Consider the following 25,615-nt stretch of genomic DNA (forward strand, 5'->3'; position numbering starts at 1 on the left):
AGATGGACGTCTTTTTTCTCTTCAGAAACTTTCTAGGTCCGATACTTAAATAAATAGCTACAGTCATAATAGTCCAGGTTTGAGGCTTAATTCATCAAGAAGTAAAAATCCATAATTTAGTAAAGGAAAACAAGCAACAAATTGTGTTAGATGACTTTTATGGTTGATTTCAGTCCCAACCACAAATATAGTATTGACATTTTCAAACATATCCGCCGATTTCCAATGGATCCGTTACTGTCAGTCATCCATCTTCCATTGAAATAAATGTTTTGAAAGGCAACACTGCAACCAGTTGTGAACAGAGCATTACTCAATTACATTCAACATTTGTCTCAGCATACTTCGATTTACATAAACTTAAGAATATTTTTTTTTCCCTGATGCAAGAATAAGAACTAAATATTAGTGATTTTAGTTCTCAAGAAACTCAACATCACAATAAAATGCTACTGAAAAACATTTACAGATAGATTGTTGAGAATTCAAGGGTAACTTTCTCTCGCTCAATCTCTTTGTTAAAAGTACAATAACAATTACAATCCAAACAGACACTCAAATTGCAGAAATGCATGTAGGACGATAATTGTGTCTTGGAAAATCTCACTTTTTGGCTGTGCTTGCTTAAAGGCTTTTAGAATAAGACAACACAGGCTTCACCAACTCTAAGGACATGCAGGCAACATCATGGCCAACAGGAGGTGCTGTTAAACTTGCATTTACACCCAATTTATGGGTAGGTACAGCTTGTTCTAGTTGACCGTGACATGGCTTAGCATTTAATACATTCATCAGGATTATTTTAGGAACCTGAACCAAAAATTATGAAAGATTTTCCTCACCTGAGATTGAGATCAGAACCATAGCAAGGCACTGAAAACGCACAATTGTCCTTGAAAAGATTTAAGTGAAAAGTAAAGTTTTCACTGATCTTGAAACGTGGTAAAGGCACTTAACAAAGCAGCAGCCAGCTATGAAGCCATTTCGCGTAACAACAACACCTTGATGAGGTAAATAATAATTTGAGGTTGTGTAGTTGGTTTTTGTTTCATTTTTTACACCAGTGTCTATTAACACTTGGTTTGAAATAACTCCCATACCCGAGAACATCCTGGTTCCACTTGTGGCTTAGAAAAGCTGCATGTTCTCAAAGCCCAACTCTTCCGTCATTACCGCAAGCACTGTTATAGTGTAGCACCGCCACTCTTGTATGAAGGCAGAGATTGGCTGAGTGGTTTTACATGGGCGTCTCGTGGATCACCAGGTTGACGTTGGAGGTGCTGCCGTGCTTGCTGCTGGGCTGACTCTTGTTCTCGTAGGCCTGGGAGCAAGAGGGGGGAAGATTTTTAAATGCAAGCGTTACTTTCTTTTACACTCTGGTGTAAAAAGGAATCCCTTGTTGTCATCAATATGTGTGACCAAACCCAATCAGAGCACTCAACTCTGCAGTTATTTTTGTCGGTTTTTAACCTCTTAGTAGACCTTGTATAATATTATAGATCAGATTTTGACACTACAGGCTGCTTTTTACGTGTGCTTGTTTGTTGTCTTGTACGTTGTCTTTCTCGGTTTCAGTGCCCTAATGCGCGGTAGTTCGCACCATGCGAACATAATTCCTAACGGAAAAATTAAGTTATTTGAATTTTACTAGTGCCACGTTGACTGGCCCTTATGTTGAAATGTTCCTTTGTACAATGAAAACATTTGAACAATTTATGGGCAAAGAATGACGTTAGCCGTCAGTGTGTGGAGCACCTTCCTTTAACTGTTACGGTAGCATTTACCAGACCAATTATAACATTGAAGGAAGACTCGTGAGGCACAGAGCTGAGTCCTTTTTTTGGTCTTTTAACTAAAAAGCTCAACCTCAAAATTCCCAATGAAGCCCGATCAAGATGTCACTCAGTGTGTCCTGCATATAGCACTTTGGCAACTATAACTTAGCAAAAATACATTAAAGTCCAATCCTTACTGTTGAGCAGAGATCTTGTATGTCCGAAAGAGTTAGTATTCAGGGCATTACTTTGTTCATTTTTTCATAAAGTTGGTAATTTGTCTTTACATATGGTAAGTTATTGCACTTTTTATATTGTGTGCTTGGATTTTCCTAAGTTGCAGGTGTCTTGAGATGAAGTGTCTGATAAGTGTCTCAATGAGGACCAGCAGCACTCACCTGCTTTGCGGAGGCCAAGAGGTCCTCTGCCTCCTGCTGGCCGGTCTGCTGCACCATCTTATAGAAGATGCCCTCTGGGTCTTGCAGGAGGGTGTAGGGCGCGTCGTAGGCCTGGATCTCCCCCGCGTCGAGCACCTGGACACACAGTGGCCTCTCAGGTCAAAAGATGCTCCGTAACGACAAGTAAGGAACACAGCAGAGCTGCCATTATTTTTTGTCCTCCTGTTGACCCAGCTCAGACTTTTGACACAAGGCATTCTTGAGTTAGGTTATCTCTGATCAACAGATTTCCAAAGAAGTTTGCGGTTCACCAATCAAAAGTCCTCAGGATTGCAAGCTCCAACCATACCGCACGGTTAGTACTAATGGTAACTGGTCAAGAGCCAGCATGGGTGCTCAGCAGACTTAGGTTGGGAGCACAGTAGACTTAGGTTGGGAAGAGTAGTTAGGAACGAGAAGGTGTAGGGAGAGGCTGGAGGAGGGGTGAAGAAAGTGAGGAGGAACTAGGAGGACAGGGAATTGAAAGATACAGTTGGGAGGAAGGTGGCAGAGTTAGGAAGGAAGGAGGAGCAGTGTTTTGAGGGAGAGGAGAAGGCGAGGGTAGGAGTTAGTAAAGGCTCCAGGTGGCAGGGAGGAGGGGTAGAACGGTGTTGTTACTTGAGGAGAAGAGGGTCACTCACCATGATGCGGTCGCTGTCTATGATGGTGTTGAGCCTGTGAGCGATGGTGAGCACCGTGCAATCTCTGAACTTTTCCCGGATCGTCCTCTGGATCAGCTCGTCCGTCCTATGGACGGCGAAATACAAAACTCAGACTTGAAGAGCAACAGAAACTAAGGTGGAGCAACAGCAGCACCCCCGGTGGTCAAACACACTCTGCTACAAGCGCAGACTTGTACCTGGGGTCGACGTTGGCCGTGGCCTCATCAATGATGAGAATGCGGTTCTTCCTCAGGATGGCTCTGGCCAGACATACCAGCTGCCTCTGGCCCACGCTGAAGTTGGAGCCCGACTCGGCCAGTAGCGTCTCCATCTTGGCGGGAAGCTCCTCCACCAGAGACTTCAGCTGAACCTGCACCCGGGGAAAACAGAGAACCAACACACGGAACCACTTACTTCAACACACGGAACCCATTCCCTCAACACATAGAACCACTTCCTACAGAACACATAAACACTTCCTTCAGTGTGTGTGTATATAATGTAACTGGTATGGGGACAACATTTGTTCCAAGGTTGTGAGGAGGGGTAGAAGGGCTACTGACCTCCTGCAGAGAGTTCCAGAGCTCTTCATCAGAGTGCTGGTTGAAAGGGTCCAGGTTCTTCCTCATGGTGTCAGTGAAGAGCACAGGATCCTGGGGAACCAATCAGAGGAGAGCTCAGCAACAGACCATCCAGAATCATGTTATGAGCCGGCCATCTCCTCCCAGAAGCAGGAGTAGGAGGAGTACCTGAGGAATAATGGACATCTTCTGGCGCAGGTCGTGGAGGCCGAGCTCAGAGGTCAGTATTCCATCCACGTAGATCTTCCCCTGGGGTTCTGCCAGGCGGAACAGGGCCGACACCAGGGAGCTCTTCCCAGCACCGGTTCTCCCCACCACGCCCACCTGAAGGACACACGGAGAGCACAACCAATCACACTACAGATCAGAACGGGTCATCCCTGGATGTTGCAGAGTTGTGGCAGTCAAACCAAGATGTCCCACCTTCTCCCTGGGTAGGAACGTGGCATTCATGTTACGGAGGACCACCGGCCCGTCTGCGCTGTAGGAGAAGTTGACCCCGTCGAAGGTCACCAGGCCTTGGCTCGGCCAGTCAAGCGGGGGACGCTTCTCGGTTTCCCATGGTGCTTCGCTCTCCAGCTCTGTGTACTCCATCACTCGCTCCACTGATGTCATCTTAAGAGAGAGAGTTATTTTTTAAACTCAAAAAGGGCCCCAATTTTATACATACTTAAATGGACATCACAAGTAGGGAGTGTCAGCTTGAGTTGGAACAATCCATCATACACCTGGATGGTCACTCTAAATTAACTTTAAAATACAGGACAACAACGCAAACGCATCGTCGCATTGGTTGACCAAAGACTAATGGTGTGATCCAGATACCTCGGACACCAGCCTTTCCGAGTTGCAATTATGACGTCATTTCCGGTCTGGGAGCACTTATAGCGCTCCGGTTCATCTTTGTGATTGTGACACTAAATTGATCCACCAGTCCTTGTATGTCACAGCAGAACTTCTAGGGGGGACGGCACAGAGCCTGGGAAAAAAACTGATAGGGGCGGAGTTATGCCTTGGATCCTCTTTTGTCAGTACCTACCTCTTTTTTTTTTAAGAAAACTAAATTGAATGAAGTATCAAAGGGGGACTTTGAATGTAGCACTTCAGAGGCCATTCCACACGGTATTGATTTAAAAACCATTGAACGTGCTTGCAGATCCCAACCACCAGCACAATGATTGGTTGAAACAAATACGATTCGAAAGTATACCCAGATATGAGCTTGTTGGCCATCAGACTTAAGAATAACCGCAGTGAATCTACCCACAGACTTACCAAGTTCTCCACTTCCGCTGACTGCCGGACTCCCCACTGGAACATCCCCATGAGGGTGATTGCGTAGGACAAAGCCAGCCCCACATCCCCTGCACCTAGGTCTAACAGAGGAACAAAAGCATGACATGTTATGCCACCAACAAATATGCATTGAGAGAGCTCAGGCCAGTCATTTGATGGGCTTTGATAGCTTTTGGGTTGAGGCACCTCAATCCCAAAAGGATCTTCTTGAACCCAGAACCCTATTGGTTGAGAAGGGATATGAACCCAGAACCATGGAAGTGCAGAAGGGGAATTTGACCTGGAACACAGGAGGGGGTTCGAACAGAGCTTTCTTACTATCTCGGAGCAGCACGCAGGCATATATGAGGATGATGACAAAGACGGCGCACAATAGGTCCAGGCGCATGGCGAACCAACGGGAAGAGGTCAGGAACAGGTACCAGGTCTCTGAATGCAAAAGTTAAACTTTGTATTATAGCAGACGGAACACACCCAATCAGTCACAGGGGTTCACTCAGGCCGATTTAATCTATTTGTCTACGTTTAAATGGCAGCCAAGAAAAAATTAAGAATTCATTTTAGAATTTGGTCGTGACCTAAAACAGTCACATGATGCTTTTGGTTGATTTCCAATGTGTCCAATACACATCTATCACAGCCAATCGTGCTATAGTACAGTGATTCCAAGGCATCAGAGAGAAGGGGCGGGGCACCTGAGTGCAGGTCCTGGTGGGCGTCAAAGACGTTCTGGAAGCGCTGCTCGGCTCTGAAGGCCCTGATGGTCCACAGGCCCTGTAGCGAGGAAGACAGGTGGGAGAACACGGGACTTCGAGCTGCAGGAAGGAGCACAAGGAGCAGGAAGTTGACCTCACATAGGGCAGGGAGTTAAACCCCCTCTTGGAGGATCATATCATGTGATACTTGTATGGTAAACCACGTGGCACTAGGGCGTCAAAACCTAGACCTGTAACATTTGGGTTTTAACTTAATGTTTGACAAGATAGACTGGTAAACATGATGGACCACTGCAAAGGTCTTCGCTTTAACAGACATGGAGCCAAAGCAAGCATGGGGGAGACTTACTGGTCCCCTCAAGTCGCTTTATGTCCCTGGAGGTTTGCAGGAAGTAGCGGCGGAAGAACAAAAAGATTATGAGGAGCGGTACGACCAGGATTAAGATCCAGGGAACGACCATCGCCGAAACCACAATCACACCGATCGTCTGCAGAATGATCTGCCCGAGACAACACAGAATAAAACGTTTACTGCATTGAACCTCATCTTTCCATCTCTATCTTTATCCCACAAGTGACGTTAAACTAGATTCTGATTGGTGCACTACATGCCCGTGCACTAGAAATAACATTAACAGCATCGATTAAACATCTTCCACCAAATCCACCAAAAAAATATGCTCAAAAGGGCCGTAGAGTCTAATAATTGACCAGCATAATTTAATAACATTATTCCTACAGGTTTCAATGACCAAGGGGCCGATAACCTCAAGGTGTACAAGGCAATGTTTGAGAACAGTGCCTGGCAGGCGTCCACAAAGGTGATGGGTAGCAACACGTCCATCTGGCCGATGTCCTTGGAGAACCGGTTCAGAACCCTGCCTGAACCACACAGAACAAATGCAGAAAACCACGTCAGGACGAGACTCTCTGAGAAATGTCCAACGTCAAACACACAGAATTAATATCATTCCTACAGCCATGTTTACTTTTCCTCATTGATACATTTTTTCTTTCAATTCACTGAAGCACATGTTGTGGCAACCCCGGTCCCAAACCTCCTGGCCAGGCGGCCCAAGGGAGAGGTGGTGGATGGTGTATACCGCCGATATCCACCAGTCGGAGCCGTGAACGTTTCTCTTAGACGAGAGAACTGGGAGCACGAGAGACCCAGGAAACCTCCAGGACCCGATACGGGCAGGCCGACAAGTTGGTCTAGCGGACCTTTCCCAAGCGTTCCCGAGGGAGCCGCACGCAAGGACTACACTCGTTGCTGAGGAACGCCCCGCCTACACAGCAGCCCAGACGGGAGCAACCTCCCTCTCCGGGAACAAGACCAGCCCGGCCGGAGAGACAATTAGCAGTGACTTCTCCATGGCTCACGGAGCCATTTGTATTATTTCCGTTTATCCCGCGTTGGGCACCGACCCCCGGGTTTTTCTGTTATACATTGAATAAATGCCTCTTGTTGGCTTTGAACGGACCTGGGCGTTTGGTAAATAGAGACATTCCTGGGGCCGAGTCGCCACAATGTGTATGAATGAAGTAAAAAAAATACACTTTTTACACACACACACACACACACACACACACACACACACACACACACACACACACACACACACACACACACACACACACACACACACACACACACACACACACACACACACACACACACACACACACACTTTAGGAAATGTATATTTACCAATATTTAGATATAACCATTTCATTTTAATCAACATTAGTTTTCCCTTATTAAACCAAACAATCACAAATTTTGGATTTACATCTTGACATGAATCACTCCATCCAGATTTCAATAATAACAAACTTCTGCGGTGTAAGCAGCGGGGTACACACTCTGCTTCTCCTACCTATGGGGTTCACATCGAAGAAGTGCACGGGCGCTCGCAATATGGTGTCGAACATGCGTTTGTGCAGGGTCTCCGTGCTCTTCACCAGCACATTGAAGAAGAGCATTGACCTGACGAGCCCAAAAAGTAGCGTGGCTGCAGTCAGACCTGAAAACACATCAGCACAGTGTTTTGCATTGACCCTGAGCCACAAATATATACACAGAATATGTTTTATTTATTTATACAGTATGTTTCATCAATACAGTGTCCCTCTGAACTTCAAAACATACAAATGAAAAAACTAAACATTTTATTTTTTATGTGAAACACTACACACACTTTCTGGACACTCGCTGTGAACACACTTCACAGCGATTAATTTGAAGGATAAAGTATCTTCCTGTTACTCTTAGCATTGGGTTGGTTTATATTTATGTCTCTCACAGAATCAGCATAGTCAATGTATATTTAAATGACTGCTTGTGTCTATAGAAGTGCACTGCTGTACCTCAATTAAACTGAACCATTATTTATGGCAAGAGCTACAGTGTTTTTACCTACTTTACCTAGTGAAAACAGCGTTTCCCTCTTAATTCAGGGTCACCAATCTAAGTTTCTGCAAAGTGACTAGACCGACTAGTGAATTGGATGGATCACAGCAAATGGGATCCATCTCATTAAGGTGAGCTGTGTTTGCCATCTGTGTGCTAGCTATGTTTGCGCTGTGAAAAACAAAATCGTTGTTTTTTTTCCTCACCTCCGTATATTCCCAGGTAAAAGGGTATATCCAACACCTCGGTGGCGTTGGTGATGTTATTTATGTCGGCCGTCAGGCTGCCTTGCCTATCGGACCTGATGAAAATAAGGTCACAAACCCATTGTTATGCCTCTTTTAATGCTGACCGTCGAGACTAGAGCCAAACGAGATGCCTATTTACAATCCCAGTTTCTATTGATATTGATTCATCTTTAAGGTTTTTAATCATTAATTCAAGTTGGCTGTTAAATCTAAAGAAACAAATTTGAATGCTTACATACTTACCATTCAGACAACCACCAGTCCTGAAGGATGTAGGCCACCTACATGGAAGAAAAAAAAGTTATCATTACAAAAAAACTTTTTTTATTGACAATTCACCTACCAGATTTCATTCGCTAGATTCTGCTCATGATGTATTCAGAAATTTAGCACAAGAATATGAAAGAATTCTGAATGTGCTTTCGGCACATAAAACACTCCTTGTTTCAAGACTTCTTTGGATTTTGGATGGGTTCAAGAGATGGAATACAAAATGCATGTGGCTTGGCAAAGGCTGGCAGTAAGCATTTAGCTTACCTGAGCGACTATGTTGACCACAAAGAGCACTACCAGAACAAAGATGTTCGCTCCAGCACGCAAGTACTTGCAGTACATGTCCGTGCTGATAGTCCCCTGCGATCGGCCCTCCTCCACAGCTGTTTGGGTATGTTCTGCCTTTAGAGATGAATTAATAACACTGTTACTAGTGCAGCGGCTTAGATAGTGGCCCTAATGTAGCAGCTAATCTACCTTCTAAGCAGTGGTAACATTTGAGGCACAGTGTTCCCATCAATAGACAGTGTTAGCGTAAGAACAGTGGGGAGCGTATCTATGTTCCCCGGGTCCTATGTTCCCTGGGTCCTATGTTGCCTGGGTCCTATGTTGCCTGGGTCCTATGTTCCCTGGGTCCTATGTTCCCCGTTTTGTATGTGACCGGGGAACATAGGACCCTGTGAGCAAATATTTTTTCCGTAGGATGGTAGGGGCAAGTACCGCCTTTTTCGCCTCTGATTCGCCTGTGATTGGTTAGAATGCCTCTCCTCCGATTGGTTATGGTTGGGGTTAGGTTTAGGGTTGACCCTCACCCTAACCCTAACCTTAACATCCGGGGAACATAGGACCTGGGGAACATAGGGATGACCCCAAACAGTGTTAGCATCACAAGCAAACACCGTTAGTGTCAAGATATAAATGCTAAGCATCAAAGAGACTGACTAAGCATCAGAAAATGTTGGGACTTAGTTAGAATCACTCTATATTCCTGTCATGTGTCGCACTTTTTACATTTTTAAGAGAGTTTTATGTATGTGTATACTATCTGTTAACTAACAACACTTTGTTTTTGTTTCTATGTTTTCACCTAACCTTTATCCTTTGTTGCTGCTCTATATGCCTTCAATTGCTCCCTGGGGACAAACAAAGTATTTTGAAATGAATTGAAAGTCCCACCGGCAGCTGGTCTGCTTCTTCATTGGGCAAGGAGTTGCAGGAGACTGTTCGGCTGCGTGCCAACTCCTCCAACTTCCCCTCCCCTTCCTCCTCGTGTTTCAGCAGAGAGGTGAAGTCCAGTCCAGACCTCTGCAGGTCTGTATACCCCCCCTGGGCCACCACGTTACCCTGTGATGGAGGCACCGCAGGGGTTGACCAACGTTTCACATTAACATCAACAATAACATCATCTGGCTCTCACTTTCCATAACAAAATCTATTTTTTTGTCTTCTCTTACTTTCCATGGAAACCCGAAACCTATATGCTATTCAGCCTAGATCAGTTAAATTTAATTTGAAAAACTTTTAATAACAAGCAATACATGGCTGAACAGAGAGAGAAACTCAGATCACTGATTGGATTTGTATTAACTGGATTTGTGCATAGAAAACTAGCCAAACCAAAATATGGTATGTACTGATGTTGATGATGGAGAATCATGGACTTGGTGTGGCGTGGCAGTGTTGGGTATTGGTGCATGAAGCGCTGGTTCACCACCATAACTTATCTGTTTGTAAATCATTATCTGCGTTGGTCTTAACTAGTAGCTGGTGCCTGAAAATGATGTGCAAAACACGTCATAAACATCTCAACCACCAAAATCATGTTTGCAATTGTTTTTTAATGAGTGGCTGAACGAAATACACCATAGTTTATGTGAATCCACATTGATCAAAATATTTTATTCATTAATATTACATTGATGTGTCCTGTCTTACAGTTGTTTTTTTGTTTTGTTCCCTTCTCAAAAGGGTTAAGGTTCGGTACCTAGCCATAACAGACGTTTAGAGTAAGTTAAGAGCTGTGTGTGTGTTTGGTCTGGTTTTGCCATGCATGAGCAAAAATGACGTGTGGACTGCTCTGTGATTGGACAGGGGAGGAGGGGTCGACAGACCTCCTTGAGAACCAGGATCTGGTCTGCGGCTTTCAGGTACTGCAGCTGATGGGTGACCAGGATCCTGGGCTTGTCCTTCAGAATACCACAGATACACCTGGAGGGAGGGACGGACACACACACACACACACACACACACACACACACACACACACACACACACACACACACACACACACACACACACACACACACACACACACACACACACACACACACACACACACACACACACACACACACACCCTGAATTTGTTTAAATTGTGTCCAAAAGAAAATGCAATATAGGGCTGACACCTTCTGGACGGTTGGTCTGGCAATGCGCTCTGCGAAAGACTCTAAACAACAGTTGATCCAAAACCTTCCTCTACACAGAACGTGCAGGATATTAGGCTACCAGGTAGAGTGAATACGCCATCCCGCACAGGCTGCACCACCGGAGCTATTCAAAACTTCCAGCCAGAGTTTTTTGCTTCTACCGCAAATATGTCAATTCAAGTCACACACTACAATTCATGGACCTCCCTCAGCCATCTCCTCACACAAGAGGATGGGCCAGAGGTGTTGTCTTTCAAGGTAAAAAAAAAAGCCACTACTCAAGATATACTGGTAGAAGCATGCTAGTGCAAAAATGTGTAGGATTATTATTAACCATACAAGAGGTTTTTTTTACTTTTCAAACAGGTGCCTCCCGACCTCGCCATCCACGGCACTGAGAGGGTCGTCAAGGAGATAGATGTCAGCATCCTGGTACACAGCTCTGAAACACACACACACACAATATATATATATATATATATATATATATATATATTTATATATGATTTAGCTGATGCTTTAATCAAAGACGATTTACAGTGAATTCAGAATAGATACTGTAGTACTACAGTACTATAGCAGTTAAAGATGTGGTACTACAGTACTAGATCAGTCAACCCTGTGGTTTGGAAATGTTTTTTTGTCACAAAAAACGGTCATAAAGAAACTGCCGAATCAGGACAAGATAGTCATTTAGTGAGGCCAGGGGAGTCGGTTACATTGGTTTGAACAGTCAGGATGGTATCGTCCTTTAAGCTCCGCCCCCTGGGTTCACCTCTCCAGGGTTCAGCTGAGGTGAGCATCAGACTCACCTGGCCAGGTTGACGCGAGCCTTCTGCCCCCCACTGAGTGTGGCTCCCCGGTCCCCGATCAGAGTCAGGTCCCCGTCTGGCAGCAGCTCCATGTCCTGGAGCAAGTGGAAAAGAACTTCAGCAGCAGATCTCACGGCTGTAAGATGTTGTATCAGGACACAACTGCGACAAAATTGCACACTGTCACGTTATCAAAATAAACCTATATCTGTGTCCCGCATTGCACGGAAACATGGCTTGTAGCACTGATTGCATCGAGACTAATGGTCAATGCCATTTTGATTTACGTCCTGGTGTTAATCTAGGGGTGGGAATCTCTTGGCACCTCACGATTCGATTCCAATTATGAGGTCAACGATTCGATTCTGAAGCGATTATCGATCAACAATTTTTTTTATGTACATTTCCATGCGTGATTTTCAAAAATATATCTATACATCTGGGTTTGCTACTCAGAGTTTGCTAATCACTTCCTACTTTTGTGATGATCATTAAAGACATCAACAGATGAATTATCTTATCTAATATTTCATAATTAGATAAGATAGCTTTTTTTCACAAATATGACTTTCTATGAATAATGCAATAATCAATGCAGCTTGCATTACAACACAATATGGAAGCATGCAAAAAATAGGTTTCAGTTTTATTTTATTTCTAATCTTTCTTTTCTATGTCATTAAAGGAAAAGCTGCTCTTGAATTAGAAGGCGTTCTTGTGTCTAGCTGTGAGATTGCGCGCATGCTATGCGTAGGCTGAATCGCAATCTTGTCAAGACAAATCAGATTGGCCAATACACACTGAAGATAAATTCAATCATTTTAAAATTACAAAAATTATCCCTCTTTGGCGAACAGAATGCTGCAGCAGGCAACATTCCGATTATTAATTTATCTGCATCGAGACAGAATCGTTCTAGCGAGAATCGCGATGCATCGAAGAATCCATTATTTTTCCCACCCCTATGTTAATCTGCATTAAAGTGCCTGACATTTAGTTAAAGAATACATTGAAATTATTCAGTGTTAGGATCGGGTATTACCTAGGCTGGGTAATCCCAGTGTTTCCCCTACCATTGTTCAGGCCTGGCGGGCCGCCAGGCCAACGAGCACCCCCGCCAGGCCAACAACCGGCCAAAAAAAAAAAAAATATGAAAAAGAGAAAAAAAAATAAAATGCGGCAGCATTAAGTTATATCATCATTAGCATGGCACCACCAAAAAAAATTAAAAGGGATGAAGGACAAAAAGGTATTTCAAGGTTCTTCCTAAACACGGTGCCAAACGAGAGTACATTTATTCTCCGGCAGAAGAACTATACCACGAACCGATCGCGTAAATGCGACGTCTGATGGTTCAGCCCGCCGTTACCATGGACATTTTTACCGCCCCCGCAAAACACTAGCCTCGTTCTTTATATGTCCATAACTTAACCAACTTGTGATGGCTAAGCAAGTGTTTTATATGGAAATAACCAACAAATACTCTGGCATCCCGTGAAAAATGTATAACAAATCACACTATCAGCTCTTACCACCGGGCCTAAAAAAAATTCTAGGGGAAACACTGAATCCTGAACAAAACCTGGTTTGGGCTCACATGGCAGTTTGGATACTGGTTGCCCCTTTGCATGTAAACATACCGATTGTGAAGGATCCTAAGGCCGTAGTGATGAGCAATGAGACCATCATCATCATAGCACTGTATGAACATGATAATTAGTCTTGTAATGATTTGAATCTAAATATCCTAGAGGGGTTGTCATCAAGTCCCAGAGATTGAGCCAGGTTGTCAGGGTGCAGGCCGGACCACTCACCCTCTTCAGGGCGCAGGCCCGCAGCACCTTCTCGTACTTGGCGGGGTCTAGCTCTTTGCCGAACAGGATGTTTCCGCGGATTGTCCCGGGGAACACCCAGGGCTGTTGGCAGGCGTAGGTCAGCTGCCCCTTCACCTTGACCACCCCCTTGTCAAGGGGCAGCTCTCCCAGGATGGCACTCAGCAGGGAGGACTGAGGGAAGGGAGGGAGGACAGCTGTTTCAGTTGGAATGGTTGCACTGCTTCCTTGACAACCTTTTAAAATATGCTCTAACCTGCTAGGCCGAATGACTGTAACATTTCGGGGTTTTGGTGGTAATAGCATTCTTAAACAGTTAAAAAAATACTTTATAAATGTTATACTTCGCCAGCCACAATGGAATAATGTACCTAAAAAGCAATTGTTCTAATACTTAGTTCTCATTGATTTAAACAATTGGCAGGTACTCAAAATCGGTCATTAGCTGGTGGCAGGTATTCATTTTGGACCCTGTTCCTACAGCTTTGGGATTGAGGAGGGCAAATTTAAAAATCCGTAATAATGAAGGAAAGGAGCCCTGACCTTTCCGGCGCCCACAGGTCCAATCACCGCCACCAGCTGCCTCGAGCCGACACTCAACGAGACGTTCTGGAGGGAGGGTGCGTCTTGGTTCTGCACAGGGGAGTTAACACACACACACACACACACACACACACGTCAACAGCTTCATTAATTTATAAGGGGATTTTAATCGCTCCCAGAGCACAATGCCCTGAAACCCCTCGATAACTTGATGGCCATTAGATGTACTTTTGTAAAAAAAAGAAGTAATAATGGTTGAGGGACACAAGACAATGCTGGAACTATCATTAAAGATGAAAATAAAAATGTCACTTTGAGATTTTCTAACATTAATATGAGTTCACAAGTGTTGTACACTTCTTTGTTATTTGGATAACCGATCTGCTGTTGGTGTTATTGCGCATAACACATCAGACTCTCGTCTCTGGTATTTCCACAACGAGACTCGTTGTGGGGGTTACTACTAAGTACATGAACTACGACATGGAGGAGAAAGGGATTGTTGCCCGCGAATGTCTCCCGCTTTAGCCCCGCTTCCCGCTGCCGAGGGACCACCCTCGGCGCTGCCCGCTGCAGGAGAAAGCAGTGCCTAATAGGGGTGTGAATGGTTACACAAAATTGTTAACGGTTACACAACCCCATTTTTTTCGTGTACAGGGATAACCGTTTAATTAATGATTTCTTTATTTTTTTTTAAAGTGGGCCGCAGTCGCGCTATAGGGGGATTATTTGTTTATCAACACGGCGGATGCACGAGCAGTATGATCGCAAATTTTTTTTTTTTTTGATAGGATGTTGTTAATTAGGATGTTGTCATAACTGTTTCAGTAAACTGGAATCAGAAAATGCAGTTATATGCTATAGACCCTATAGTATCTGTGGTATAAAGGCTGGGACGAATTTCAAATTATAAATATGTACACATTATGTTGGAAGTATAGAACGTTGCGATTCCCAACGAAGTGAATGGCGCAGTGATTATTCTTCAAAACGAGAGCTGGTAAATCATGAACCATGAATTAAACTGTAATCAGACAATGCGGTTATATGCTGTATAGACCCTAGAGTATCTGTGGTATAAAGGCTGGGATGAACTTCGAATTTTGATAGCATTTATACTTTTTTCAGAATCACAGTTTTAGTTTCAAACCGGCATCGTTTTCAGTTGCTTATAATAATTTAGGTCACCATAGCAACGCCGGTAAACAAACCCCGCCGAATAGTTTATATTTAAAAAAGGTTAAGCTAAAACATGCTTAGATAAAGTTGTTAAATTGTGTTACGAAATGTCTTTAAAAACGCACAAAGATGTTGTAATGTTTCAGAAATATGTTTAAAATGTTTTAAAAATATGTTTCAAATGTTTAAAAAATATGTTTCAAATGTTCTAAAATTATGATCAGAGATGTTTAAAATGTGTAAAATAATTAAGATAGCTTTCAAAACACAGGTCTTTAGAAAAAAAAAAAATTGGGGGGGGGGGGGGCTCAGCTGAATTTTTTTCTCTGAGGGGGGGCTCACTCTCTCACACTTTGAAAACCCCTGATATATACCCTAGAGCAGGGCTATTCAATTGGCGGCCCCCGGGCCAGACCCGGAAGTTAAATCAGAGTGTGATTTGTTGGCAGACAACGTGAAAAGGCGACAAATTATTATTTTGGTCTGAAGCATTAGGCATATGATTCTGACCTACTTCTAAATGCTTTGTTTTATGTAGTTCTAATGTTTATTGTAGGTTGTTGTTAAACCGTATTGCTGCTATCTTGGCCAAGGCTCCCTCATAAAAAAGATCATATCAAATAAAGGTTTAATAAAATAAAATGGACACGTGGGAACCCTGACAATACCTTCATGGCACGCAAACTTTGAAAAGTCTATTCGTTTTGAGTGAACAGTGACAAACTGGTTCTCACAAAAAATCTCTCTCATTCATTAAATTGTAATCATTTCATTCACTGTTTACCCACAACAAAGCAATAAATAAATAGCGTATTTAAACTAAAATGTGTGTTACAACATTTTTAAAAGTTTGCTATAAACTGGAGCTATAATTTGAGTGTAATTTGTTAGAAATGTCCTCTCCATCCGTCTCTCCACCCATTAGTGAGTGACATTTTCTGTGAGAATATCTGTTCCTAGCCGCGCCTGTCTCTGAGATCGTGGCTCATTTCTGACTAATCAGGGCATCTTTTCCCTGATTGGTTTGCGGGGTTGGTCTTGTCAGGCCATCACATGAGTTTGAATTAATAATAATAATAATAATAATGGATTTAATTGATATAGCGCTTTTCTAGACACTCAAAGAAGCTTTACAGTGAAGGGGGGACCTCACTAACCACCAAATACTAGACAACAAGGTTCCACTCTATAGAAAAGTAGAGAGCAGAGAGGGCGGGGACGTTTTGGCAGTTTGGTTTCAAAAGCCTGCCCTCTTCTGCTCCCTCGCTCTCTTTACAAGTCTGGCATCTTACTTACAGCACCTTTAACCCTTCCCTCTAGGCCAACACCAGGGAACAAGAGGTTTTGCTGACCTTGTCCCAGTAGCAGACGAGTTCCTGGATGATCACAGAGGCATCCTTTGGCTGGCAGAACACATTGGTGTTCTTGGGCAATTCCTCTAGATTCAGGAAGGTCTGCAATTCACCAAAATAAAACAGACAAACAGGTTAAATAAAAAAAACAAAGGAACACATCAGTAAAATGATTAAATAATGCATTGATGAATAAATGAATAAAAAAAAAGGTGTGTACATTACAAATAAATGTACATTTAGTTGACTTTTATTGAAAGCGACTTAGAACCATTCATAGACACAGACGTACATTATGCACAATGGACAAATCATTTACTCACTTAAAGCATTAGTCTAAAAAAACATCACACATCCTGACTTCTGCAATGCAACATGACTCCCCCCCCCCCCCACCCCCTCATACACAAGCCAAACTGAGATGATATGTCAGATAGCAAAACTATTGGAAAATAATTATAGGTGAGGTGAAATTTTGGATAATTCAGAAATATTTGTTTTCTGCTGCCAACAAACAGCAATTTTCTTCTGCCGTCTAAATATTACGATTTCAAATAGAAATCATATTAGCTCCTACAATATGTATTGCTCTGGAGCTACCACTAGCCGGCGACTCTGGTTCATTCCAATTCACTTTGTTTTCCAGCTAAGCAGAGCCTCTATCCTAGCCAGCGGCCAAAGTGCCATTCCCTAATCATGGCCTTCTTTAAAAACTCAAATATACTTGAGTTTAGATGACTCAACAAATAGTATCACAACAAAGGGATGCATGGGGGAGAGGGCAAGAGAGTTAGGGAGATATGCAGCTACAGGGAGGTGTAGCGTCACTCATGGCCACGCAGTTTGTTTGCCTTCACAAATGTGCGTGTCTGGGGTCGGGTTTAAGTGGACATGCCTCTCTGTGTTCATTCATACATAATTACAGAGCATCACATCCAATGTAATTCACCAAACGAACACAGACCAGCAGACTTTGATCACAAACTTTGAACGCAGACTTTGATCTCTGTTGAAAAATGAATGATATATTTACTTTTCTGCTCCTCCATTGAAATTGCACTCGTTTTATACACTACAACTAAAAGTGGTTTAAAAACAGTCGCCTACACAAGTGAATCTGCGGTTTAGGAGAGGCCTGCCTCCAAACAAACTTAAGTTAATCTTCCCCTTTGCTCAGCTTTTTGGTTATTTTATGAAGAGAACCTTGGTCCCAGCTTATGACCCAAGCCCTAAAATGCACTCGCACGGTTTCCTTTATAGCAAGTGGGTCGAGCAAGCCATAGACATTCTATCATTAAACATTATTGGTAAGCCTAACCTGTTACACAGACGATGAGTCTTTTCTGATTCACTGAGAATAAATAAGACTGTGGTAACTTTTATTTTTTAAAGATAGATAGCTATTTTATAGATAGATATAGAGATAAACTGAAAACTGGTTACCAGCCAACTTCCTTAGCCACTGCCACCCCTCTTGATTACATGTGAGCATGCTTTAAGCACCCCAAAAATCCCCCAGAGGTGTTTAGACCCATCAGGCTCCTGATAGCCTGATGGGTTGAGGAAAAACATGGGGGCTCCCCCTCACCTGGATCCGTTCAATGCTCACGAGACTCTCAAAGAGCCTCTCGAGGGCACCTGGGAAGAAGAGCGTGACGGTGAGGCGGATGGCGCCATACAGCGACACGGTGACGAACACGCGGCTGGCCTTGATGGTGTTGCCCAGCATCACGTACACAGCGAAGGTGAGGAGAACGATGATTTTGCTGGCCGAGAAGAAGGTGGCCATGTTTGCGGCTCGCAGCATGGAGCTCTTCATCAAGTTGACGATCTCCTCCCTATGGTGGGGACAGGGGTGTAGAGACAGCATCTCGTTTCATCTCCACTGTAGACAGTATGAGCACACACTATACGTTGGGCTAAGTGTATGACGGAGCTTACTAGAGTTGGTATAGTATAGAAGTTTACATCCACCCATCATGCATCTGGGACACACACACACACACACACACACACACACACACACACACACACACACACACACACACACACACACACACACACACACACACACACACACACACACACACACACACACACACACACACACACTCTTTAAATTATTAAAACCTTACGTTCTGTACTCTGAAACAAGGGCCGCGAAGGGCTTCTCCCAGGCGTACATCTTGATGATGCGCATGCCGGTAACCACTTCGTTCATGGTGCGAATCCTGTGGTCGGTGAGCACCGCCGTCCTGCTCCTGCAATGCATCATGGGTAAAAACGTTATGAAAACGTTAACGTTATGTGTATTAGTGTGCAGATGAAATACCCTTAATTGAATGAAATAAAAAGCTCAAGGTATAAAGTTGAACCCACCGTTTTCTGTCCATTTCTATATGTTTAGACTTAAAGAAACACCGATATCACTTACAAAAAGGAGAAAAAATGAATCGGGGAGATTTATATTATTTATGGAATGAGTCAGCATCACCTGGGCTAATGTTACAATGTATGTGATGCAACATTTGACACCATTGAAATGGTCAATGACACTGCGAAAAAAAGTTGCAATGTAAGTTCAACTTTTTGCATATCATCAGTGAGGCCAGGCAATCGTTTACAAGACGCGGTTGACTAACTGTGGCTAAACAGAGTCAATAGAGAGTGAACATTCACAAATTGCATGTCGATATTACGAACAAAAATATATATGGGTTGGTAATCGTTTTGACCAAAAAAGGAATAAAAAACCAAAGCTTTGCTCAGCCCTAACAGTGGGTACTGTTTGAGAGAGTGAAGTGAAGCGAAATGCCGTCATAACACAAGACATAACAAACAAGTCGACTCCGCACATTTGCCGGTGTTAATTTGAATGAGCCGTCGCTGGGTGAAGAGCATACAAGTTACCTGTAAACTGAGAACATCCTCCCAAACTGGGTTTGCAGGGGCATCAGAAAGATGAGGAGTGCTATTCCCACCAAACACGAGGGGCCGATTTCTCCCCACAGAACGGCGACCACCACCGCTACCTGGATAGGCCCCAACCACAGGTAGTGCAGGAAAATAGTAAGCTGGAGAAAAGTAAAAAAAAACTAAATCAGGAGCAGCAAACCGCCGTGCATCAAAAAGGTACAAAGGCCACCAAAATACTCCACACTAGTTTCCAAGCTCTGATTATAATGTAAACCGGGACGTGAATAAGTGGGACGGTGTGGTTGCCAGGTACTTGCCAGGTACTTTCCAAACTATTATGATTAACACGCCGATGCCGAGAGGATAGATATCTGGAGGTGTTGTCAAGTGTGAAAGACGGGGTAGTCTACTGGTGGGCCGTTGGCGTTCAGCTCAACTCCCAAGCCAAAAAGTACTGGGTTCGATCCCCTGATGGCCAGAATGGTCTACCAGAAAGTGAATGCAACCGTCATGATTGAAGCAGAATTTATAAAAAAAAAAAATCAAGAATAAGAGAGAACCTTTCCCTGGATTTAAAAGGTGACATATTATGCCACCAGGTGTGAGTGCGATTAGCCATTACTAGCCGTTTTGAAAATCTGCCTCTTCTGATACCACAACCTAGAAGACTGATAGATGAGCAACGTTTGCCACATTCCACTGGGTAGGCTGGTAGACTGATCTATCCAGCACACGTCTAGGTGGACACCCCAACTTCTGTCAGAAGAGGCAGATTTTCAAAACAGCTTGTGATGGCTAATCACACTCACACCTGGTGTTATAATAGGTCACCTTTAATGAGCTATGGGTGAATAGGGTCCAGTCTACCTATAGGCAACCTTGAGCAAAAGGCCCTAACCCCCAACAGCTCCTAATGTCGCGCGTCAACATTCCCTGCAAGTTAGCTTGGTTAAAAAAATTACTAATTAGAACAATTGTAGTCAATCATCATGAAATAGTTATTAGTCAAAAAATAAACAGGGGACCATGGGTTTAAACGGGTGATTTCGCTAGAAGGATTCATGATTAAACCAGCCCTATCCCGATCCCCCTAAAAAATACCTAATTGCTCAAGCTGTGGGGGGTTGGTTTTACTGTATAGAAGTAGTTATTGTAGCTAGACAGAAATCGAAATGCTATACTTTAGGCTAACATCTTGGCCTAACCATCCTGGTCGGTGGAGATTTCACATACATCGTCAAACTTGCTGACGTCGTTTGAGAGGAGGTTGACAATCTGACCCGTGGTCGTTTTCCCTGTGGCCGAGTTGCTGAGACATAAGGCCTGGAAGGAGGGAAGAACAGCATTAATAACACATTCCGGGGTCTTACCTTGAATAAGTTACCAAACCACGACCCTGACCAGTTGTGAACACAGATCTTATCCTGTAGAAACATTTACAAGAAAATAAAGTTTCTCTGTCTCCCCACCCAGTTCACAGTGGTTCCCAAATTCTCTCACTCGCTCTCTTTCTTCAAATAATTTTAAAAATTGTAAAGGCTTTATCCTTTATATTATAGAGTAAGACAGGGAGGTATGGGGGAAATAGAGGGGAAGACATGCAGCCAAGGACCACGGGCAGGAATCGAACCCCGGTCGCAAAATAATAAAAAAACATGATATACTAATAAATAATAATTAAATCTCACGAAACAGCTCACCTTCGCTCAAGTCCCCTGCAGCTTTAGCTCACTCCCTAGCCAACTGCAGGTAATCTACAGCCCGTTTCAAGCCCCACCCACTCAGCCCAAGGCCCATCAAATAGGCTCACCTTCCTGAAGATCATGTTACACATGGCCACCCGTATCTTCATGCCCGCCTTTTGGGTATTGAAGAATAATATGTGATGCATCACCGCCAGCAGAAGGAGGCACAGGGACATTCCGAGGGCGTAGTAGCAGGCCAGCTCCAGACCATAGTAATCATTGGGGTCATAAGTCTCAAAGTAGCGCAACAGGTACCCCAGCAGCACCGGCTGGACAATCTTGGTCGCCTCCTGAGAGCAGAGAGTGGTTACTTTCAGACGATCCGTTAAGTTACTTTCAACACGAATCTTCGAGTTCTCACTGAATGTTCAATTTATAGAAAGGGAACTGAAGTTCGGATAGACTTTTGTCTCCCACCCCTTCGATGCGCAGCAACCCCCCACCCCCACGCGAGCCATCTGAAGCCATTTTGGACGCTTTACCGCGTCCAAAATCGTGATAAAGCGAAAAAAAAAAAAAGACTCACAAATTATGAGTACATGAGCGCAGTATCGGGCCCGAGTCCAAGTACTGGTATCTATTTTGAGACGCCAAACATGCGCTTGAATGTGTTTATGAGTGTTAGAAGGTGGGTTTAACGTAAATATCTGACGTCTGGAAAATTTGCAGAAGTAGCAAGTCAGAAGTACTAGACTTGATAGCATCAACAAGAAATAAAAGTTTGTCAAGGTGAAATAAAACCTAAACAAAATTAGGATTAAATAGCTGATGAGTCAGCCTGCAATGTGTAAATTACCTCAATGAATGTGAAGATGCCAAGCAGTGAATAGGATTTCCAGTAGCAACGGATGACGGCTTTGCAGAAGCTTGGTTTCTTCAGCTCTTTGGCACTCTTCAGGCACTCTTCATCCCAGTAGCTGTTAAATGGGGTTAGATGGGCCTTATTCACTTGTGCGATTACAAACTGCTTTTGTTGGCTAAAAAGCTATAAGCCTACTTCAAATGTTACTTCTTCTTTGTTTTCATATATTGTCACTGTACGTTGGGTGCCAAATATAACAATAACATGAGTAGAAGATTATTAGGCATTTAACACACACACACACACACACACACACACACACACACACACACACACACACACACACACACACACACACACACACACACACACAGACAGACAGACAGACAGACAGACAGACAGACAGACAGACAGACAGACAGACAGACAGACAGACAGACAGACAGACAGACAGACAGACAGACAGACAGACAGACAGACAGACAGACAGACAGACAGACAGACAGACAGACAGACAGACAGACAGACAGACAGACAGACAGACAGACAGACAGACAGACAGACAGACAGACAGACAGACAGACAGACAGACAGACAGACAGACAGACAGACAGACAGACAGACAGACAGACAGACAGACAGACAGACAGACAGACAGACAGACAGACAGACAGACAGACAGACAGACAGACAGACAGACAGACAGACAGACAGACAGACAGACAGACAGACAGACAGACAGACAGACAGACAGACAGACAGACAGACAGACAGACAGACAGACAGACAGACAGACAGACAGACAGACAGACAGACAGACAGACAGACAGACAGACAGACAGACAGACAGACAGACAGACAGACAGACAGACAGACAGACAGACAGACAGACAGACAGACAGACAGACAGACAGACAGACAGACAGACAGACAGACAGACAGACAGACAGACAGACAGACAGACAGACAGACAGACAGACAGACAGACAGACAGACAGACAGACAGACAGACAGACAGACAGACAGACAGACAGACAGACAGACAGACAGACAGACAGACAGACAGACAGACAGACAGACAGACAGACAGACAGACAGACAGACAGACAGACAGACAGACAGACAGACAGACAGACAGACAGACAGACAGACAGACAGACAGACAGACAGACAGACAGACAGACAGACAGACAGACAGACAGACAGACAGACAGACAGACAGACAGACAGACAGACAGACAGACAGACAGACAGACAGACAGACAGACAGACAGACAGACAGACAGACAGACAGACAGACAGACAGACAGACAGACAGACAGACAGACAGACAGACAGACAGACAGACAGACAGACAGACAGACAGACAGACAGACAGACAGACAGACAGACAGACAGACAGACAGACAGACAGACAGACAGACAGACAGACAGACAGACAGACAGACAGACAGACAGACAGACAGACAGACAGACCTTTGCAAGGTCAACCCCAGTGTTTTTGAGCGGAATTCCGGCAGCACGTTGTACAAGTCTTCTTCTTCCAGGGACCGTTTGTAACCGATACGAAACAAGGGGTTCAGCCAGCTGGTGACAGAAGAGAATTTAGAGGGACTAAAATCATAGTAGACTATTGGCTACAACAGTGCACTAAATGCTTTGGGAATCATAAAGAAAAAGTATTCATAAAAAATAGGGTAAATAAAATCGTATTATAAAAAGAATATGGAGAATAAAAAAGTTTGACACGTCAGGGAAACCCCTTAAGCAGCGAGTAAACATAAACAGGTAAAAAACCAGTTGCACACGGGCATTTCATAACGAAAGTATGTAAATTACACTTCCTTGAGGTGACTTTCTTCTGTAGAAAGTGTGCCACCCATGATATCACCTGAAACAAGCAATCGTTTGGGGGTGTGATATTGATTAGCACGTGTGTGCGTGTGCATGTGTGTGTGTTTAGGGCTAATCAATTGTGCAGTGTTTCCCCCAGCACTGTATGGTTAAGGCGGCTGTCGCACTGTATGGTCAAGGTGGCTGACTTAACAACAATAGCCTTGACTACCAATGACTACCAATGTATTGAAAAAATATATAGGCTATATAAACTTTTTTTTTGGAAATGATTCTGCATTTAAAAACAAAAATTAAAAAGTACAAAACACGTAGGGAAAGAAAACATATTTTCCATCGGGCAAAAAAAATAAAGATAAATAATGCATTGCATTGGTAATACTGATAATGCTTTTCGAATGGAATTGAAACGGCGGCAATTGGTGGTTGTATATATTATTGCGAACTGAAAACCTCACAGAAGACCGCAGGACCTCTGTGAGGTTTTCACAGAGGTGAAAACCCCACATACACACAAACATTCCTGGGGGAAACACTGAATTGTGTAATCATTAAAATAACATCCTAAATGTGTTTGTTTGTCAAGCCTAGGGCATCGTTTCAAGAACCTGGTAAATAGCAGGTGAGCTCAGAGATAGACCTGCCCACTACTGCAGTGCAATTCCAAATTATTTCTATCTTCACGTTGGTTTTTGGCAAAGAACAACATTAGCCTATATGGGTATTCTACACTATTAAAAATTGGGATCCACAGATAGAAATTAAGGAGCAAATTGACATAATGTTCAAAGCCTGCAGAGTATAAGTAGTCAATCCAGTGAGTGTGCTGTCTAGTAAACTGTATCTATTATACACGTTGTATTTATCACCAATCAAAAAACACCGTCTTTGGATATCTGAAATAAAAAATTGAAACTAACTATTAACATTTGGATTATAGTCAGATATCTGAAAGGGTAGTTTTTCCTATTTTGCAGATAACCAGAATGTTCTTTCTGGATATCATTAGTGCAACTGCGGATATCTGGAACCCAATACACATGCATGGTAAAAGGGGCGTGGTTTGAGCTTGGACATTGAGGATGTAGCTGAGAAGTTATGTATGTGGATATCTGGAAGTTATTTTTTACTTCGAAGAAATTAGATTTCAGACTTCGTGCAATATACATTACGTCTATTAAATGTTTAAACGGCTTTATCAAAACAACTATTTGGCTTTTGACTGGGACTGCTGGGTGTGAAGAGGATTGACGTCAGACCTCCAGGGAACCGCTCTTATAGAGTCTGGTTAAACACGACCTCACCTTTGGCAGTGTGCATGCTATTTGCGTGTAGGCGATACATTATTATAACTAGTTGTAGGACTCAGACATGCTGAGCCACTTGAAAGTAACTCTTCATATAGATAGTCCTGAGTCCTGTATGTCTATGGTCTCAGTACCTTAGTCCAAGTCCTGTGTATCTGTATCTGGTCTAAGTAACTGGTCTTAATTTGAAACATTGTTTCCGACTCACCAGAAGAAAATCTTTGAGAACCAGTTGGCCGTCGCCGCTGGGTTGATCTTCTCTATCTCTTTCACCTGAACTTGCTCCATGGCTGCAACTCATTCGGGACCGATATCAGTACGCGGTGTGGGAGGTGACGCTTCCAATTAAAGCCCACCGAGAGATGCGTGAGTCCTTCTCCCCTTGGAGCCGCCGCATGTCCGCTCTGGACGCCGGGCTGTGTATGTACATCAGACACTCAAAC

At 43.6% G+C, this 25,615-nt stretch overlaps 1 protein-coding gene across 2 annotated transcripts; it reads right to left on the reverse strand.

Annotated features, from left to right (window-relative positions):
* On the reverse strand, positions 1-25,615 carry LOC130381493 (ATP-binding cassette sub-family C member 4-like). Of its 2 annotated transcripts, none has more exons than XM_056589131.1 (31): positions 25,381-25,615; positions 23,488-23,598; positions 22,006-22,126; positions 21,275-21,499; positions 20,698-20,787; positions 19,459-19,622; positions 18,684-18,809; positions 18,137-18,386; positions 16,549-16,650; positions 14,018-14,107; positions 13,457-13,648; positions 11,643-11,737; positions 11,186-11,272; positions 10,513-10,609; positions 9,578-9,745; positions 8,666-8,803; positions 8,372-8,409; positions 8,087-8,181; positions 7,348-7,494; positions 6,270-6,349; positions 5,817-5,967; positions 5,447-5,566; positions 5,070-5,180; positions 4,731-4,831; positions 3,879-4,070; positions 3,624-3,779; positions 3,438-3,527; positions 3,072-3,244; positions 2,854-2,959; positions 2,174-2,308; positions 1-1,321 (listed from the first exon to the last, which is right to left on the reverse strand). In XM_056589131.1, the coding sequence occupies exons 1-31, from the start codon at positions 25,458-25,460 to the stop codon at positions 1,238-1,240; spliced, it is 3,915 nt and encodes a 1,304-aa protein (XP_056445106.1). In that variant the 5' UTR covers positions 25,461-25,615; the 3' UTR covers positions 1-1,237. The 2 variants fall into 2 exon arrangements, with proteins under 2 accessions (XP_056445106.1, XP_056445105.1); XM_056589130.1 differs by having other exon boundaries at positions 6,207-6,349.

This window comes from Gadus chalcogrammus, chromosome 4, assembly GCF_026213295.1.
Source record: "Gadus chalcogrammus isolate NIFS_2021 chromosome 4, NIFS_Gcha_1.0, whole genome shotgun sequence".
NCBI lineage: Eukaryota > Metazoa > Chordata > Actinopteri > Gadiformes > Gadidae > Gadus > Gadus chalcogrammus.

Excerpts from the sequence above, each read along its gene's own strand:
- LOC130381493 (XM_056589130.1), bottom strand. The coding sequence starts at position 25,460 with ATGGAGCAAGTTCAGGTGAAAGAGATAGAGAAGATCAACCCAGCGGCG. Across the intron at positions 5,968-6,206 it reads CCCCTTGGTCATTGAAACCT|ATCATTCTGCAGACGATCGG; the intron begins GTAGGAATAATG and ends TGTCTCGGGCAG. Across the intron at positions 5,567-5,816 it reads AAAGCGACTTGAGGGGACCA|CTCGAAGTCCCGTGTTCTCC; the intron begins GTAAGTCTCCCC and ends TCCTTCCTGCAG.